At 43.9% G+C, this 17,698-nt stretch overlaps 5 protein-coding genes across 6 annotated transcripts; 3 read left to right on the top strand and 2 right to left on the bottom strand.

The window, feature by feature from the left end:
• Nucleotides 1–268: 268 nt before the first annotated feature.
• Nucleotides 269–5,551, bottom strand: LOC125763222 (protein smoothened). Its single transcript, XM_049426085.1, has 5 exons — nucleotides 5,452–5,551; nucleotides 4,885–5,236; nucleotides 4,140–4,817; nucleotides 3,852–4,065; nucleotides 269–3,777 (listed from the first exon to the last, which is right to left on the bottom strand). Exons 3-5 carry the CDS (start codon nucleotides 4,804–4,806, stop codon nucleotides 1,275–1,277), a joined length of 3,384 nt encoding a protein of 1,127 aa, XP_049282042.1. The 5' UTR covers nucleotides 4,807–4,817; nucleotides 4,885–5,236; nucleotides 5,452–5,551; the 3' UTR covers nucleotides 269–1,274.
• Nucleotides 5,552–6,316: 765 nt separating this feature from the next.
• On the top strand, nucleotides 6,317–10,458 carry LOC125763223 (uncharacterized). 2 transcript variants are annotated; one of them, XR_007418326.1, is made up of 9 exons: nucleotides 6,318–6,490; nucleotides 6,556–6,729; nucleotides 6,800–7,467; nucleotides 7,544–8,318; nucleotides 8,403–8,910; nucleotides 9,253–9,512; nucleotides 9,598–9,815; nucleotides 9,887–10,075; nucleotides 10,147–10,271. XR_007418326.1 is itself a non-coding variant. In XM_049426086.1 (8 exons), the coding sequence occupies exons 1-8, from the start codon at nucleotides 6,440–6,442 to the stop codon at nucleotides 10,250–10,252; spliced, it is 2,760 nt and encodes a 919-aa protein (XP_049282043.1). In that variant the 5' UTR covers nucleotides 6,317–6,439; the 3' UTR covers nucleotides 10,253–10,458. The 2 variants fall into 2 exon arrangements, 1 of the variants encoding a protein (XP_049282043.1); XM_049426086.1 differs by lacking the exon at nucleotides 9,887–10,075 and having other exon boundaries at nucleotides 6,317–6,490; nucleotides 10,147–10,458.
• Nucleotides 10,459–10,575: 117 nt separating this feature from the next.
• Nucleotides 10,576–12,214, top strand: LOC125763234 (tubulin beta chain-like). Its single transcript, XM_049426103.1, has 2 exons — nucleotides 10,576–10,705; nucleotides 10,773–12,214. The coding sequence occupies exon 2, from the start codon at nucleotides 10,781–10,783 to the stop codon at nucleotides 12,119–12,121; it is 1,341 nt and encodes a 446-aa protein (XP_049282060.1). The 5' UTR covers nucleotides 10,576–10,705; nucleotides 10,773–10,780; the 3' UTR covers nucleotides 12,122–12,214.
• A 161-nt stretch (nucleotides 12,215–12,375) lies between these two features.
• On the bottom strand, nucleotides 12,376–14,437 carry LOC125763228 (UDP-galactose transporter senju). Its single transcript, XM_049426097.1, has 4 exons — nucleotides 14,081–14,437; nucleotides 13,888–14,005; nucleotides 13,612–13,798; nucleotides 12,376–13,545 (listed from the first exon to the last, which is right to left on the bottom strand). The coding sequence occupies exons 1-4, from the start codon at nucleotides 14,172–14,174 to the stop codon at nucleotides 12,697–12,699; spliced, it is 1,248 nt and encodes a 415-aa protein (XP_049282054.1). The 5' UTR covers nucleotides 14,175–14,437; the 3' UTR covers nucleotides 12,376–12,696.
• Nucleotides 14,438–14,689: 252 nt separating this feature from the next.
• Nucleotides 14,690–17,653, top strand: LOC125763224 (phospholipase A-2-activating protein). Its single transcript, XM_049426087.1, has 3 exons — nucleotides 14,690–15,092; nucleotides 15,171–16,730; nucleotides 16,803–17,653. The coding sequence occupies exons 1-3, from the start codon at nucleotides 14,956–14,958 to the stop codon at nucleotides 17,533–17,535; spliced, it is 2,430 nt and encodes an 809-aa protein (XP_049282044.1). The 5' UTR covers nucleotides 14,690–14,955; the 3' UTR covers nucleotides 17,536–17,653.
• Nucleotides 17,654–17,698: the final 45 nt, after the last annotated feature.

Here is a 17,698-nt window from a genome sequence, read left to right as displayed (position 1 = left end):
GATAGAAAAGGGTTAGAATATGAAATGACAAATGTTCAATTTTTAATCTACACAAAAAAGCTCGAAACACGATATGCTCGAACGGCAGAAACGAGTTTAGCGGTGGAAGGTACGGTGTGTCACTTTACACGATTCATTCGATTTGCTTATTATATAAATGAAAATAAAACGATAGTATGAAAAAATGGGTTTGTGATTTGTTTTGTGACCGAAAATATACTTACAGACTGTTCCTTCTTTCTTTAGGTAAGTTGGTAATTGCAACCGATTTAATTAATCATTTTATTTTCATACTATTTTTGATGTCTGCTAAACGTTTTCCATAAAGCGATGAACGTTTGGCCGAGCAGACACCAACGCTAAAACAAAAAAAAAACCATTTCCGCTTTACACATGGCGTTATATTGTTTGGCATATGATCGTGGGGAAACGCAAGATGATCCTCCACAAAATTGAAGGAATAAACACACATAGGTATAATCTACACTTGTACTGTACTCGTAAGAAAAGCACATCGAAACGGAAATGTTTATACAAGATCGTCAAATACACTTGTAACAGCGTAACGGTACGGAACAAAAAAAAAACTGCTTCCGAGATTCATTGTGTATAATCGTTAAATTGTAGGTCGTTGTTTGCGTTGTTCTTTTTTAGTCTTTCAATATGTTTGCATCATTTTGCACATTTGGAAGCACGCTTTACTCACAATCGGTTTTTGTACATTAACTGTATGTTTCTTGTACAATTGCTCGTGTGCTGGATGTATTGTTCAGTCTTGGCCTATTAGTGTATGATTCCATCTGCTTGATTCGATTGTTTTCGTTTTGTAGCACAGTTATAAAACACATAAAACAATGTAACATCATTTTGCACATGTGATTTTTTGAGATTCTACTACACATGAGTATCAAATCTTATGGCTTTAAATGCACAGTGACACAGCGTTCGAGGTATAGCTGATATGAAATCAACGGCATGCTTAAGCATTAAAAGGCACTCATCGTAATTATCCTAGCTGCGCTCAACAATCAAATCTTCCTTCGTTCTATTCTTTTCCGCGAAAATCCGCGAAAATTTACATACACAGTATGGACTTGACTGTCCGGTTACGTGCTAAAACTAAGTCTAGTGAACCAGAAATGGCAGGCCTAGTAGATCGTTACGCCTATAAAAAAAGCGTGCCTACATCTCTTCTCTGTAAGTCGTTACCGGTTTGTGCTAGTATATCATCATATTGCTTGTGAAAATATCATTTCAGGGTGGATTGACAAAAATTACTTCGATGGCAGTAAAAGCATCTTCAGTTTTTCCGCATCGCTCATGCCAGCAGATTCGTTTGCATCGCGTTGTTTGCGCCCAATCATGCCACCCGTGCCGGTGGTTTGGATGAGCTTTGAAGGAGCCTGCATCACCATCGGTAGCGTTGGCAGCATCTGATGGTTTTCGGTGTATATGTCCGCATTCTCCTCGTTCTTCAGTGCTTTTTCGCTAAACTCAAACGAGGACATGGTCTGTGTGGCAATTTCATGCGCATTCGTCTGTATGCCAACATCGCAGCTACGCTTCGAATTGCGTGAATTGGTCTTAGCTACCGATACGCCCGAATACGAACTGTTCACCTGCAATGGCGACAGTTCGGAGCAGTACGACGTAAAGGAGGAATCGTTGAAATCGTACATCGTCTCACCACCGGCAAACGTTCCGCCAGTTGGGGATGGCGCGCGCTCTAACATTTCCATATCCTTTTCACGCTCACGCTCCCTCACTTTCTCTTTTTTTCTACGATGATGATGCTGCGTTTTTCTGCTCAGCGTACCCTGACGAGATCCGGTTCCTGTCTTTCGACTACGTACACTCTTGGTCGTGCTGCTCTTACTTACACGCGATCCTCCTCCTCCATCCTTGCCGTGGCGTGTTCCAACGGATACATCTTTCGAAATACCATCCGTCACCCGCGAGTGGATATTATCCCGTCCCGAAGTGATCTGACGTAATGGGACACTTCTTCCGTTAAGCAACGATTCTGCCTCCACTTCATCATCGTCGTCGTGGTCGTCGTCATCACTGCTGCAGTACTCCTCAATGTGACAACCCCCTGTGGTGGTTCGGGGGTTAGTAGGGACGTCACCACATCCACCACCATCTCCAATGCGGCTTGATCCTTCAAACTGCTTCATAATAATGTCGAATTTGGAATCTTGCAGCTTGAACGAACCCACCGATACGTTATCATCCTCCGATGTGGTCAGTCCTTGGCCTTGCAGAAACGGAAGTAACAGCTTGCCATTCGAGATCAAATCATTGATCTGATGCGCATCCATGGCACCGATTCCAGTACGGCGCTGCATGTTACCGGCTCCGAACGTACCCGTCGCGCTTGAATGCCGCCCTGTTCCGCTTCCGGCAGATTTTTGAATTGCTGCCGTGACAATCTGCGACTCGACGGAAGTGCTGCTTTCCTTCCGGCTGTACCGTCGTCCAGTAGCAGCAAAATCGTGTCTTCTCCGACTTTGACGCGATTTATGGGCGTGTTTTCCACCTGCGGCACCAACCACAACCGTACCACGGCTACTACGGCTGGCCACTTTCGTTTTTACTTCTGCAATTTTCACCGACACCTGGGAGTCGATCGAGTTCCGGCGAGATTCAACCGATACGTGCCGCACGCTAAAGCTGATCTCTGAGTCTACCGAGTTTTTGCGCGGATCGTGACTCGAGCTAGTGGCGGCTCCAGTAAGCGCACAGCGACGATTCACAAAGCGGGGCAAATTGTTTGCCCAGGTCGAGCTGAAATCGTGGCTACCGATGGCGGAATTTATGTCAAACTTTAAACCCACCGGATCGGTGTGCGAGTTGTGGAATGAGATTGATAATCGGCCCTGATTTTGAAACTCTTTCCGTTTGGCGAACGCCTGCGCTATAACCTTATGCTTCTGCAGCTTCACCGGTTCGTCGATGTCCGTTCCGAAGCGCCTCCGAAAATACCGACCCCACGATTCGAGTGTCGAGTTGGTCCACACCCACGACGACATTACTATACCGGACGCGAACAAACAGATCAGATGCACCTGAAGAATGGCCACACTGGGCCGATGTTCGATACGGCAGCTGTTTGTAACATCCTCGTTGAAAATGGACGTTATTTGACATACGATAAAGTGGCGCAATGCCGTTGCCCACGCAGCACTGTGCCGGAACTCGTGCACGTGGCAGACAACGGTGGCAACGATAAATATGAACGTAAACGTCGTACAGATGCCCATTCGTACGATAGTTTGATGGATCTTTTTGCTAGCACGTGCCGAAATGATTTCCTTGCTCGATATACGTAAACGTATCAGTGTCAACAGTCCACGGCCGAGAAAGTATCCACCGACAAGCAGCACACAGAGCACGGGAGCCAAAAGAAATCCGCCCCGGATCGGATGATTAAGATAACCGACGAAGCAAATGCCCACCGTACTGTTGCCATCGATTTCGCTCAATGCCATAATGGTGATCGTCAGCACGAGCGGCAAAGACCAGGCGATCAGATGGAAGTACGAACCCTTCTTATCGATCCGGTCCTGTATTTTGCCGATCGCTTTAAAGCTCATGTGCCACACGTAGGTGAAAATGACGAACCACACCATGGCTGCGATGAGGAAATAGTACACCAGTATGAACACCACAATGCAGGACAGATTTTCTCCAGCGCTCGGCTCGGACGTGCGCAACGTACCGTCCTTACGACAAACGATGTCTTCTCGACCGCCTGGAGTAAACTGGGCTAACCATCTATAAATGGTAGAAACGAGACATACAGATAAGTTGAATGTTTGACATAATTTTCCAATAAAGGCGTAACATACCCTAGACAAGATAGAGCGAAGCAGAAATTGATGTAAAATATTACCATCGCCGGGTACTTGTTCGCATTCTGCCAGTCGATAGCAAATGTGGCGAGCGTGAACAGATTGAATGTAAGACATACGCTAGCACCCCACGCGACTAGCTTGTGTATCTGCCGATGTTCATCGTCTGTGTACAGTGGATCCTTGCACTGTACACCACATCCGTCGATTTCTGTAAAAAGGAAAGAAATAAAAAACGTTATCGAACCGATTTTCCCACCTCTCCGTATTTGGTTCACCCTGTACCTTTATAATAATTCGCAGGCAAATCAGCCGCTACCAATGGTTTCTGACACTGGCCAGTAGCATTAAATTTCATTTCCTCTCGCACATCGTTGTTGCACTTCGGAGGGTAAAGTGTTTCGTTGCATTTAAGAAATTCGGGAAAAAAGCTGGTGTTGTAAAGTATGCGGCAGGGTTCGAGCGTTATTTTACACATCTCCAGAGACGGCAGGTACACCATTTCCTGCCCATTGATCTTCTCGCACTTGGGCGTAAACACAGCGCACAAAAATGGCTGTATTACCGCCCAGCATTTCGGTACATTGATTAGCGCATTGTACTGAAACAGTTTGTTGTGCGTTTCTTCCTGGCTGTACGAATCGGTTAGATCGAGACTGATCGATGAGTACGGGAGGGTTGAACCGAGGCACGATTTGTATCGTATCGGTTCACATTTGGCAGGTCGTACACAATAAATGTAGCGCATTTCACGCCCATCATACCAGGTCTTTTCGTCCTTGCCCTTTTTTCCGTGCACACGATAGTTACGCGTACCGTTGATCGATTCCAGCATCGGGCGAGATGATTCGGGCGTTATAAGATTCGTGGTTGGATTAATATCTTTACATTGACCAGCGGCAATGAAGGTGATCACTACCAGGCACACGATCATTTTGATCGTTTCGATCATCTTGGCGTATGCTACAAAGAATCATAAAACTGAGATCGTAAGAAATGCTTTAGAAATGGTAAACAATCGCACCCATACCAAATTATTTTGCCGATCAAATGTTGTCAAATGCTGCAAAATCTTCACAAACAGGACACTTTCCAGTGAGGCGATTGCAAGCACGCTTGACTCTGCGGGAGTCGGATGCATATATAAACTGCACATTTAACATGGAACTTTCTTCACAAGAGCACGGTGCCAACCGAGGCAACTCATCGGGCAGTATTATCAAACACAAGTATTCATATGTTTTGCATACTAATGGGTTGATTATAGTTTCAATTGATCACCATTCAGGTGTTGTGCTTTTAGTGGGTAGTTTTATCCATTCGATAGCAGTTCCACCTCCCTGTCCACTAAATGCAAACACCTTCCAAAGCTATGGAATGAACTACCAAAAAACCCGGGATTGAATCAGTCAAGTGCTAAGCCAGTGCTCAGGGGTTTCTTGAATGACGAACAGAGAGCTAAGTTTGTGAGATGTACTTCATTCCTGTTAATACATCGTAATATGAAGGTAATCTTTTTTTTAACCCTGGCTATGTTGTGTCACGTTCAATTTCATCACAAAACACGGTATTTATGAAACAACGAAATTACACTGACCACAGGTACAGACTCTTTACGATCCCGCATACTTGGTAAGCGGCGTTGCTTTTGTCAATGCTTTTTTTGTACACGATCAACGCTCGTACTGGCATTCATGAGGACCACCCATGATGATGATCACCGAAGCACCGAAGAACCAACCGAAGCGGACGAATAAGAAACGAAAAGATGACGGATAGAAGACATCACATCCTCCTTTGTTTTGACATTCGAAGAACACTTGATGTGCGGGATGACAGCAGCACGCAAAATCTCTATATTGAGCCAAACATGATTTTTTTTATTATTCCCGGTATTGTAAAACATGCATTGTTACATACATTTATCCTTTCGAATATATCATCTTCATAACATTATTATTATCGTCCGGTTAATAACCAATGATGCACAAATGCTCCTACATATGTTGCTTATATACTACGCCATTTGTTCCATCGCAGGTGCTTGCAGGAAATCGCCCTTAAAATATCAATAATCCGTAATGTAGTCTGGACATTTCCCGATGTGCTCTTTCATATCTGTTTTGAGTACTACGTGCATCGCATTGAACGGGCAGGACTCCATCATTTGCGCTTTGTCGTGGTGCTTCTTGCATTTCACCAGATGATACGGCATGCGGTGGCGTACGATAATATGACTTTTGTCATACGGGCAAATCATCATTTCGTCAGACATTTTCCTTTTCCGCTATCTGTAACGGGAATAATATCGATAGAATCAACGATACGGTAGGCAAACAACGGGAAATTTTCTTACGATGAGCAATTGTAAATAGCAGCGCTCCGCTTCTTCTGCTTCTGTTCTGTCTGCGTTTTGTTCTGTATCTATTTTACCGCTGTCAATTCAAGCGATTACGATGCAAACGTCAAATTTTGGGCCACAAACTGCCATTTGGGTTAGTTTCTCATGATATGCACGTGAAAGCGGTACTGGCGTCAGTGCACAATTTTCCCAGTAAACTTAACCGCTGTTGAAAGTAGTGAAAATGGAAGACAAGTTATACAATCTATTCGTTCGCAATGAACGCGCTGTGAAAGTAATTAGTTTCTCTGATTGTGTTAATGTTTGGTATTTCATTTGCCCATTTTTATTGTGCTCTAGGGAGTGTACTATTCATGGTGGCGGCAATTACAACAACAGAAAGATAAAGGCGCTACTTGCATCCTACAGCTTTTTGTCGATATGACCGGTTTTAAGTACACGATACAGGATACAGATTTGTTGCTTCTAAGCCAAGATGCCAATCGTTTACTCGAAGAGAACATGTTTAAATCGGTAAGTTCATCCACCAACCAACAACTTGTAACGGGAAGCAATTGAAAGTTGTACCTCATGTTCCAATTAGCCATTCGAGAGACTAGACATTATGGAGGATAGCCACTTTTTGGCGAACTTCAATCGATTCTGGGAATATGTAATAGCAGACGCATGGAAGGAACTACTGGAAGAGAACGACTGGTTCAATAAGAGCGTCATGTTTGCCATAGCACTTGCCAATAGCAATTGTGACGAATGTGTGATGATCGGAGCATTGATTGCTGTTCACTTTCTTCCACATCTTTGCATGGCACGATGCCATTTGATGAACGATATCGAACGGGTGAGCTGCTTGGGAGATCACCGGCGTAAAAGTTCGCTGCAAAAGAAACAAAACTACATTGACCAAATTTGCCAAATGCTGATACCGGACATTAAGCGTGGATTGCAATATTTGAAAGTAGCCAGCATTGTAATGGAGCAGATTTTCCAAACCATTATAGCGTTCCCGGAACTCATATTAATAGAATATGATCAGCTGGACCTGATCAGTGCTGGTATGCTCTGGAAGAATAGGAAGGTCGTCTATACAGCGTTAAAATGTTTGAAAATCCTAATGATGGATTATGCTTTTTCTAAAACCAAGGAACCAGTTGCGTTGTTCATACTAAAGAATGAAACCCAACTAACCGGTATAATGGAAACATTCAAAACCACTGAACAGCTGGTTCTGCAACTATTTTTAGGTGCCCTGGGGTAAGACTAGTTTTACATTGAGTTTTTATATGTCTATTTTCAAGCTGCCTAACACAATTTCATCTTTCTATTAAAGCACTTTAGGTAACATACCGTTAAGCAAGGATACTGCAGAAAAAATTGTCTTAAAAATGTTTGGCACGAACGAAAGTGTGCTGAACATGGCAATCGATCTGCACGGAATCTATTACGCGTCAGTCAAACCATCGGCTGAAGTAGAGACAAGTGCCCTCAGCGCAATATTGGATGTGTTTGAGCGTTATGCTTTTCCGCTAGTAGCATTAAATGCAGTTGTTAAAAAGTTATGGATAAAAGGGTTTTTCCGCAAGTTTGATGGATTGTTTGAAATGTTATCGAATGCCATAACACAACCAAATGATGCTTTTATCACCAGCTGTACAGCACATGTGATTTACTACTGCCATCACTTGCTAATGGACGACATAAGTTCAAAAATTTCGCCTTTCCTTGAAGTAATCGGTTCAGTTACTTGGAGCTTGATACATAAACGAATGGATAGCTTCGTGAAGGGTTATCCTAAGTGTTTGAACAAAACGGTTAGCTCACCTCATCTTTACAACTTGCTACTAAACTGTTTGAATCCCGAGAACAACGAACTGTACAGTATGGCTGGTGTAGATTGCGAAGCATACTACATGGAAATTTTGTTCAACAATCTCTCACATGTAGCGTTGAATGCAACTTCGTACACGGTACTTTTCCATACGCTTACAACCATATATAACTTCGACAGTATTGCCCATATCACGGAAGACATTTGGAATCAACTATCCGAAAAGTACTACACGATCTTCTTTCACACGCGTAGCCGTTTGAGGAGCTACAATGTGGTAAGTAAGCAGAGAAAGAATTTGCGAAAGGATGGTTGACAGAGAAGATCCAGATCTGATTGAATTTCATTTTGCTGTTCACAGGGTATAGATATGACATTGATGAAAGCGTACACTGCTGCCATCACACGGTTATGCGTGCTCATCGAGATTAATAATACGTCGGAGCACGTTTTTACTTTGGCGGAATACTTGGGAAACGATCTGCGACTTTTGCAGAGGATGAATCTATCCCATGAATCGGAAGGCATCTTTTATCGGCTCTACAAGAATGCACTGTATGCCGCTGCAAAATGTTGCCTGGAGAAACCGGATAAGCGACGTCCTGGGATAAAACTGGAACAGTTTGGTAAACGAGTGCAAGAATTCATGGCCGAGTTGATCGCACAATTGAATTGTAAGGATTGTTCGTTCGCTGCTGGAATGCACGTTGCGAATGCTCTTTGCAATATGCTAATATTGACACAGGAAACGTACACCAGTTTACTACCGGCCCCGTTAAAGCGGATGACGTATAGCATTGACTCAGAGGTGTTGCAGAAGCTTGCTATTTACATAGAACGTCACGTATTCCTCGGGAAGACTGGTTCAGGTAAGTGTTAGTTTGGTTTTTGTATGGTTTTTGGGATTCTATCTATTTTTAGATGTTCCACATGTTGAATATACTTTATATAGTTGTCAAAGCTGATCATAGGGAATCAAAGCTATGATCCTTTGTTGTTTGCGAAATCTTTGTCGCAGGTATAGCATTTCTAGACATACAACCTAGCCGCCCTAATAAAGCTTTTGTTATGAAATAAATAATAAAATTAATTTGGCTGTTAAAATATACATTACGGGGCGGGCCCGGTGGTATATGTTATAAACGGCGCCACCCGACAGGACCTGGCCTTTCCTAACTAAAAATGTTATTTTTCTATAAATTTTGTTGCAGACGAGGACACCAATTACGTGCTGGCTAGGAAGTTAATGCTCGCCACGTACAGTGATGTATATAGGTTGCATCTCGCATTACCTCAACAGACGGATACAAGTCACATTTTGAAATATTACGAAGAAAACAAACTGTTCGCCGAAGAACTGGAACAGTTGTTGAACATACTGTTTGAGAAAAATAGTACAGAATTTTATTCTATCGTTATGCAAGTAATTGGTGACTATTGCAAAAAACAAAACTTTAGCACCAAAGTGAAGGTTTGTTTTAGAATTATTAAGCATTGGTAGGATGCATTCTAGGATGTAAATTTGACTAATATGAAACGTTTTGTATACTTTACAGAAATTTTTGTCCGGTCTTCATTCGTTTGAAGCAAAACGCTTACCCCAGGAGAATGAAACATATTTCTCATTCAATATCATTAAACGTATTGTCGATTTAATTTTGACGGAAACTGATGATGGAAGTGGTATTGAACGAACCAAATTTAAACTGTCTAAACTGTTGGACATACTGAATCCATGGGCCATTCAATTGCCTTCAGAACATCGCAATGAACTGTAAGTATTTTCTAGACAAGCTACGCCCGTTCGTATGACTTTATAATCTATCGGATAATGTATCATTTCAGCATTCGTTTCATTCGTCAACATGAAAATTATTCGACTATCAATGGGGAGAAACATTCAGATCTCCGCCTTCTTTTGCAAAAATTCCTGAAATCACTCAAGAAATAATTACCTACTTAATCTTTCTGCGTTCATACTTCTTGATACTTGATACTGGGGCATCAATTGCCTTCAGAATATCGCAATGAACTGTAAGTATTTTCTTGAAAAGCTACGCCCGTTCGTATGACTTTATAATTTATCGGATAATGTATCATTTCAGCATTCGTTTCATTCGTCAACATGAAAATTATTCGACTATCAATGAGAAGAAACATTCAGATCTCCGCCTTGTTTTGCAAAAATTCCTGAAATCACTCAAGAAATAACTACCTACTTAATCTTTCTGCATTCATACTTCTTGATACTTGATACTGCAATGTGAAGATATATATGCACTGCTTGTACGGAAGTAAAAATATCATTTTTTTCGTTCTTATTTGTTTGTTAAAAATGTAAAATAAATATACGGCTCAGGATACGTATATGATTCCTAAATAGCTTACTACGGTTCATATTTTTACGTTTATGTTCTTTTTCCTCAACAAGATTCCTCAAAATGAAGGTTTGCAAACCATCAGCTCATCACAGTAACCATTGTGTGAGTTAGTTTCAATTGAACTATTGGTTGCAATCTGGTTCAATTTCGTCACTTCGTACAGAGCCTTCAGAGACGTTAGTCGCCATATTAATAGAAGCTGTAATTAGTATATTCAAGGTATATCCGTGGACAGGTTCCGATTTGAATTCGTTGCCCTCATATTTCCTTGTGATAGTCCATCGTAAGTATTTATTCTTATTTTAACAGCCGTTCTTGGCGAAGATTTACCAATCATACAAATTTTGCAGTTTTCAAAATGCGTGAAATAGTCCATCTACAAGCTGGCCAATGTGGCAATCAGATCGGTGCCAAGTTTTGGGAAGTAATTTCGAATGAACATGGCATCGATGCTACCGGAGTATTCCAAGGCGAATGTGGCGATCTACAATTGGAAAGAATTAACGTTTACTACAATGAGGCATCCGGTGGTAAATATGTACCACGAGCTATATTGGTAGATCTCGAGCCAGGAACCATGGACTCCGTCCGTTCTGGGCCCTTTGGCCAGTTGTTCCGTCCGGATAACTTTTCGTTCGGTCAATCCGGTGCAGGGAACAATTGGGCCAAAGGCCATTACACGGAAGGTGCAGAATTGGTAGATTCTGTCTTGGATATTGTACGTAAAGAAGCCGAAGCATGCGATTGTCTGCAGGGTTTCCAGCTCACGCATTCTCTTGGTGGTGGAACCGGATCAGGAATGGGAACACTGCTTATTTCAAAAATTCGAGAAGAGTTTCCGGATCGCATAATGAATACTTTCTCCATAGTTCCATCTCCAAAAGTATCCGATACCGTAGTCGAGCCATACAATGCCACGCTGAGCGTGCATCAATTGATCGAAAATACGGACGAAACATACTGCATCGATAATGAAGCACTGTATGATATATGTTTCCGTACGTTGAAGTTGACCACTCCAACATACAGCGATCTAAACCATCTGGTGTCAGCGGCCATGTCTGGAGTCACGACGTGTCTTCGCTTTCCCGGCCAACTGAACGCAGATCTTCGTAAATTGGCGGTAAATATGGTTCCGTTTCCGCGATTACATTTCTTTATGACCGGATTTGCGCCGCTCACTTCTCGAGGCGCACAGCAATACCGTGCCTTAACGGTGCCCGAATTGACACAGCAAATGTTTGATGCCAAAAATATGATGGCCGCATGCGATCCGCGTCACGGCCGCTATTTAACTGTAGCTGCCATCTTCCGCGGGCGTATGTCGATGAAAGAGGTCGATGAACAAATGATGAATACGCAAACGAAGAACAGTAGCTATTTTGTGGAATGGATACCAAATAACGTGAAGACAGCGGTGTGTGATATTCCGCCCCGGGGGCTTAAGATGTCCTCCACGTTCATTGGAAACTCTACAGCAATACAGGAGATTTTCAAGCGCATTGCCGAACAGTTTACAGCAATGTTTAGACGCAAGGCATTCTTACATTGGTACACTGGCGAAGGAATGGACGAGATGGAATTCACAGAAGCCGAAAGCAATATGAATGACCTTGTCTCCGAGTATCAACAATATCAAGAAGCTACAGCTGACGAGGAAGGAGAAATGGATGAGGAGGAAGAAGCAGGCGAAGATTGAAACTAGATAAATTGAATATTTAAATTACGTGTCAAATTTTCGTTTATGTTGAGGTCAATAAAATTGTGAACTCTTTGCTTGATTCGTGATAAATTCATGTATTGTGATATCGTAGTTAGGATATTGTTGCGAGTGGAAGCATTATGTATGGGATGCGTTGGTTGATAAGATTGTGTCTAGAGAATTGTTAATAAAAATCCTTGTTATTTCTTCCAGATTTTGAACAATCTATCATTAAGTACGTAGAACATAAATGATCGTGATGTATATTATGTTTTATTTTCCAATTCGCAACAGGACTGGCCATACAGTAGCCATATCGTGAACCCATTACACTGAAAAAAATATTCTCGCCTAGCATGCTTTGCATCGTAATGTGAAATGATGTTATCCATCCAGTGTAAAGTAAAACCTAATCTGTATGGTCTAAGAAGGAAATAAATATATTCTGCATCTTATAGATTGCATTGCTAGTGTTTGCCATGATACAATCCTACGGTGTACGTTGCTCAAAGTCATTAGTATAATACACGTTGTAAAGTACAGCATACAAGTGCGCTAACCTGTCCCTTTTATCATACCTCTTGCAGCTGATGTGCAAGATCATCGTCCTCGGAATCACTAACGTTTGCCCGTGAACGTGTTTTTCCACCACCGATCGGGAGGAGTGACTTCCGATCATCGTTATTTCTGTGTGAAACATTCAAAGCCGCCTTCGATGCAGCTGGTGTATTAGCTAAGTTAACTACCGGATTTAGTGAATACAGATAGATAGAGTAAGAAACAACGACGATTGCCAGCATCGTGTTCAGATAGACAGGAATTGAAAATAGCAAGTAACACAGGACTGCCGTAAATATCAGCTCCAGCGCACTGGCAAACGTTTTTAGTATCGAGTTCATGTACTTCAGAAAGAAGCTGGTAATGATACCAATCGCAGCATTATTAAGCATGATTATGATCACTTCGAAGCGTGCAATTTCGCGCAAATTCTCGCTAGTGAATGCACCGACTAGTTCGCCCTGCAGCAAGAGGATCAGCATGTTGCACACAATCGAGTCCAAATACATGAACACGTTCTGCACGTAGATGTTGATGTCGGAACCTTTCTTTTTCAACAGATATTCATTATAAACGCCTGCCAGACAGGAGCAAACAGTTTGAACAAGAATAAGCAAGGCACTATAACTTAGATCGAATCCGGAAATGTTTTTGCCCCGGAATGTACCATCCACCTCGGTGTCCTTCAGTGGTTCAGCAGCGTTCGCTTGTACGGTTGTTTCACCATTTGGAACGTTGCCCGCGGTCAGAGACTGGGTCGTGCCGGAGAAACCAGAAAAGTTCCACTGCTTTAACATGCAGCCGACGGTGAGAAGCAGTAAAGAGAACCATTGCTTCCGGCTTAGGTACTTTTTGAAGATAATCTAAAACATGGAAAGGGAAATGGGTTAACATGAATCAGTGATAAAAAAGTGGTTAAGTTGCATTACTTGGAATAGTATTCCCGTTATAACTACGCGCAGCTGCAGTAGCAAATAGTACGTGGTTGGATCGAATGTGGAAAGATTCACAAACGCTAAGTTGTTGTACAGGCAGTAGAGAAAAGCGGGCACAAAGTACAATAGCAACACATTGCTTCCTTCAATCACACGCGCGATAAGCGATTGAAAGCTATTTCTGCAGAAAGTAAGAAAAATGAAAAAAAAAGGCAGCACCCCAAAGAGTTATCAGGGGTTGGTCATTTCATCATTGCTGTGTATGCTTACTCTCTACAGTAAAGTCCTGCCGATATCACAAGTTTTAGTGTTTCTGTAAGCAACACAACTAGCACAGTATTGTAGCTGTACGAGTTATCGGAACGCTGCGAAGCAGTCACCAGAATGCCTACAGATGGAATGAAGGGAAGATATCAATTTTACGATCGGTGATAAACCGCTGTTTGCTCGAACATGATCTCACCCTGGCTGACGAACAGGGACATGTAAGTAAAGAAGATGAAAACACTCTTCCTGCTGGGGAACAGCTCGCTCCAATTCACGCGGACATTCGTCATGTTATGACTGTGGGTTGTGTTTCTTTTCGAGCTTTCGTTGTTTCAGACCCTTTTCTGGTAATACCGTCCAACTTGGGTGATTGTAAATGATACGATCGTTATATGCAACTGTACTTGGTTGTGCATTTTTAGCAGTTCATGCTAAAACAAAATCCGGTACGATCGCCTAGCCGACTCGCTAGCAGATGTGGTTGAAGAGTACAAAGCCAAATTCCAAAACTACCAGAGAATAAACGACACACAACAATAACAAACCCCTCTTGTCATCGTTGGATGTTTGGGGCGCGATGTTTTGCTCCCTGTTGTCATAGAAATCGAGTGAAAAATTGGGCACTTTTTGGGGAGCTGTGAATGGTTCTGGTTTCCGAATTATTACTACAGGAGATCATATATTGCTCGTTTTAGCTACAGCTTTTGTTCGATAAAAGGGCAAACCAGAAATTTAATTTAAATTCCAATAGAAAATAAATTTCATAATGACCCAAAGGTTTGAAAGCCTCGTTTGACGTTTCAGTTACTTCGCTCGCGTTCTTGTTACTGGATCTCTTTCTAACGCACTGCGCTGATTCTATCCGTCTCTTTCTTTCTACCGTATCTGCCTACCAAAAGCTGCCGGCAATAGCAGTGAGTCGGTAATTTTCGTACATTGTCTAGCAAGCGAAGAAGGTTTGCGTGTCCACAATAAAAAGGTAAACAGTGCTGCACAAATCGTTCCGACCGTAGATCTTCAAACACTTTTTCTGACCGGTGGACAGCAAACGGAGAAAGAATAACGATCGCAATGGTTAAAATAGAAGACTTCAAGCTGGCCTGTGAGTTGGTGGGCCACAAGCTAGATGTTCGCGCCGTAGCTGAAGGTCCGGGCTTTGTTGTGTCTGGTTCGCGTGATAAAACGGCAAAGGTTTGGGAAGCGTTCGGGTAAGTGTTCCCTCTGTACGTGCGTACATACGCCAACGATTAGTTAATAAAGACAACGTTCTGTTTTAATGATCACAGCAATCGTTATGAAGACAAGGAAACGCTCAACAGCCACACCAATTATGTCGGTGCGGTGCTGGTAGTGGAATCAAACGGATGGATCTGTACGGGCAGTAACGATGCAACTATTTGCATTTTTCCATTCCCTGGCAGTGGTTCAGCCGCACCGATCGGTGTACTAAAGGGTCACACGTCGACCGTTTGTGCGTTGGCTGCGGGTCACAATGCCACAACGCTTATCTCTGGCAGTTGGGATAAAACGGCCAAAATCTGGACCAATGCACCCGGTTCGAATGCGAACATTACCCTGGTCGGGCACGAGGCAGCTGTGTGGGCTGTGGCCTGTCTTCCGAACGGCAAGTACGTGTCCGGATCGGCAGACAAAAACATCTTCGTGTGGAACGAACGAGGGGAGAAGCTGGTGGTACTGAAGGGCCACAAGGATTGTGTGCGTGGCCTGTGTCCGTTGCCGAAGGGTGGATTTTTAAGCTGTTCGAACGATGCCACCGTACGGCACTGGAACGATACGTACGAGTGTGTGAAAGAGTTTCATGGACACAGTAACTACATTTATAGCATCGGCCGATCGGATGCGTGGGGTGATGAAGTGTTCATTACTGGTGGCGAGGACAGTACCATACGCATGTGGCACCTGCGGGAAGGGGCTCTCGGTGATGCGCTTCAAATGCCGGCCCAATCGGTGTGGGCTGTTGCTGGGCTAAGGAATGGAGATATTGTTGCCGGTACAAGTGATGCGATCGTGCGCGTATTTACGCAAAACCAGGAACGCACAGCACCCGAGGAATCGTTGGCCGCGTACCGGGTAGCGGTCGAGGTTCGCCAATCGGAATCGGCCAAACAGCTGGGCGGTATGAATGTGAACGATCTGCCCGGTCCAGAATCGCTGCTGTCGGAAGGGCGCGATGGGCAGACGCGTATCGTGCGACACCCGAACGGCAAGATTCTCTGTTACCAGTGGACCAACGGAAAGTGGGATTGTGTCGGCGATGTAATGGGTGCCAGCGATGGGGACACGGGGAAGCAGCTGTACGAGGGCCGTGAGTACGATTACGTGTTTTCGGTCAACCTTTCAGACGATGCGCCCAATCTGAAGCTACCCTACAACCGTGGTGAGGATCCGTGGTTTGTGGCGCAACGGTTCATCCATAAACATAATCTGCCCCAAGCGTACCTCGACCAGGTGGCTAACTTTATCGTGAAAAACTCAGACAGTGCCCCGGTGGCGAGTGCGATCGCGAATAGTTACTACGATCCGTTCACGGGCGGTTCCCGGTACGTGCCCGGTTCTTCCGGTGGCCAATTTCAACCTTCCTCGGCCAATACCGATCCGTTTACGGGTGCGTCGAGCTACACCACGCAAACACCAAACGTGGCCGTGGCGCCAAATGCGAGTAGCGGAGCGGCAAATGGAAACGGTGGCAATTTGGATCCGTTTACCGGTGCATCCAGCTACACGACAGGATCGACGGATGTGAAGAAAAGCAACACACACTTCCCACACCGGCATTACATTTTGCTGGAGAATGCTGATTTGGCCAAGGTGCTTATAAAGTTGAAGTAAGTTAGTACGATTACTATTTGTGCAGCTTTGTCAGGAAATGAGTGTTAAAAAAATTATTTGTCCCACAGAGAACTGAATGGTAACCTCGAGGATCAGAGCCTCCGGATGTCGGACGAAACGCTGAACGATATTGTGCGGTACGCGGGCGAGGTAATGACGTGTGGCGAACAGAATTCGGCCTGTCTCACAGCGCTGAAGTTCCTGTACACCACCTGGCCGACGGAGAAACTCTTCCCGATCATGGATATTACGCGACTGATCGTGCGTGAACCGCGCGCCTGTCAGGAACTGTTCGAGGATGCTACCTTCATGGAAACGTTCCTGCAGCACACGAACCATTTGCCGGCGAACCAGCTTATGTCCGCACGGTGTTTCGTCAACATGCTAGCTCACCAACCGGGACGGAATGTGGTGGTGGAAAACATTCGTACCATCGTCGATCGGTTCGGTTCGGTGCGCGGTGGATGCAGTGCGAATCTGCAGATTGCATTGGCCAGCTTCTATCTGAACCTTACCATGACTCAACTCGACAAAGTTTCGTCGGTGGAATTTTGCAAGGTGCTTGCCGGTACGGCCGGTGAGCTGTTGTGCTGGTTAACGGACAATGAAGCAACGTACCGTGGCTACCAGGCGCTCGGCAATCTGTTGAGCATCCCCGGTCCGGGCATGAGTGCGATAGCGGAAACGCTGAAGGCAAACAGCACCTTAACGGATAAGATACTGTTCAACATTAGCAGTGAAGTGCCGAATTTTGTAAAGTTAAACGAATGTGCTAGCTACCTGTACGAGCTGTTGGTATGAAGCAGCATGGCGATCTTTACAACCGACATGGCGATCATCGGAAGATCAGCTATTGATTAGACTCGATTAAAGAATGGTAGGCGTAAAATAAAAGTCACTCTCGTTAGCAAAAGGGAAAGGCACGAAATCGGAAAGCAATCGGTCACTGTCAAAAGAAATGTTC

This window comes from Anopheles funestus, chromosome 2RL (genome assembly GCF_943734845.2).
Source record: "Anopheles funestus chromosome 2RL, idAnoFuneDA-416_04, whole genome shotgun sequence".
NCBI lineage: Eukaryota > Metazoa > Arthropoda > Insecta > Diptera > Culicidae > Anopheles > Anopheles funestus.
Note: the sequence above shows the minus strand (reverse complement) of the source record. Positions and strands in the feature narration are given on the sequence as shown.

Coding starts and splice junctions, on each gene's coding strand:
- LOC125763234 (XM_049426103.1), top strand. CDS start 10,781: ATGCGTGAAATAGTCCATCTACAAGCTGGCCAATGTGGCAATCAGATC.
- LOC125763223 (XM_049426086.1), top strand. CDS start 6,440: ATGGAAGACAAGTTATACAATCTATTCGTTCGCAATGAACGCGCTGTG. Junction 7,468..7,543: donor CTATTTTTAGGTGCCCTGGG/GTAAGACTAGTT, acceptor TTTCTATTAAAG/CACTTTAGGTAACATACCGT. Junction 8,319..8,402: donor GTTTGAGGAGCTACAATGTG/GTAAGTAAGCAG, acceptor TGCTGTTCACAG/GGTATAGATATGACATTGAT.
- LOC125763222 (XM_049426085.1), bottom strand. CDS start 4,806: ATGATCGAAACGATCAAAATGATCGTGTGCCTGGTAGTGATCACCTTC. Junction 4,066..4,139: donor GCCTGCGAATTATTATAAAG/GTACAGGGTGAA, acceptor TCCTTTTTACAG/AAATCGACGGATGTGGTGTA. Junction 3,778..3,851: donor TTCGCTCTATCTTGTCTAGG/GTATGTTACGCC, acceptor TACCATTTATAG/ATGGTTAGCCCAGTTTACTC.
- LOC125763228 (XM_049426097.1), bottom strand. CDS start 14,174: ATGACGAATGTCCGCGTGAATTGGAGCGAGCTGTTCCCCAGCAGGAAG. Junction 13,799..13,887: donor GCAGGACTTTACTGTAGAGA/GTAAGCATACAC, acceptor TACTTTCTGCAG/AAATAGCTTTCAATCGCTTA. Junction 13,546..13,611: donor TAACGGGAATACTATTCCAA/GTAATGCAACTT, acceptor TCCATGTTTTAG/ATTATCTTCAAAAAGTACCT.
- LOC125763224 (XM_049426087.1), top strand. CDS start 14,956: ATGGTTAAAATAGAAGACTTCAAGCTGGCCTGTGAGTTGGTGGGCCAC. Junction 15,093..15,170: donor AAGGTTTGGGAAGCGTTCGG/GTAAGTGTTCCC, acceptor TAATGATCACAG/CAATCGTTATGAAGACAAGG. Junction 16,731..16,802: donor AAGGTGCTTATAAAGTTGAA/GTAAGTTAGTAC, acceptor TTTGTCCCACAG/AGAACTGAATGGTAACCTCG.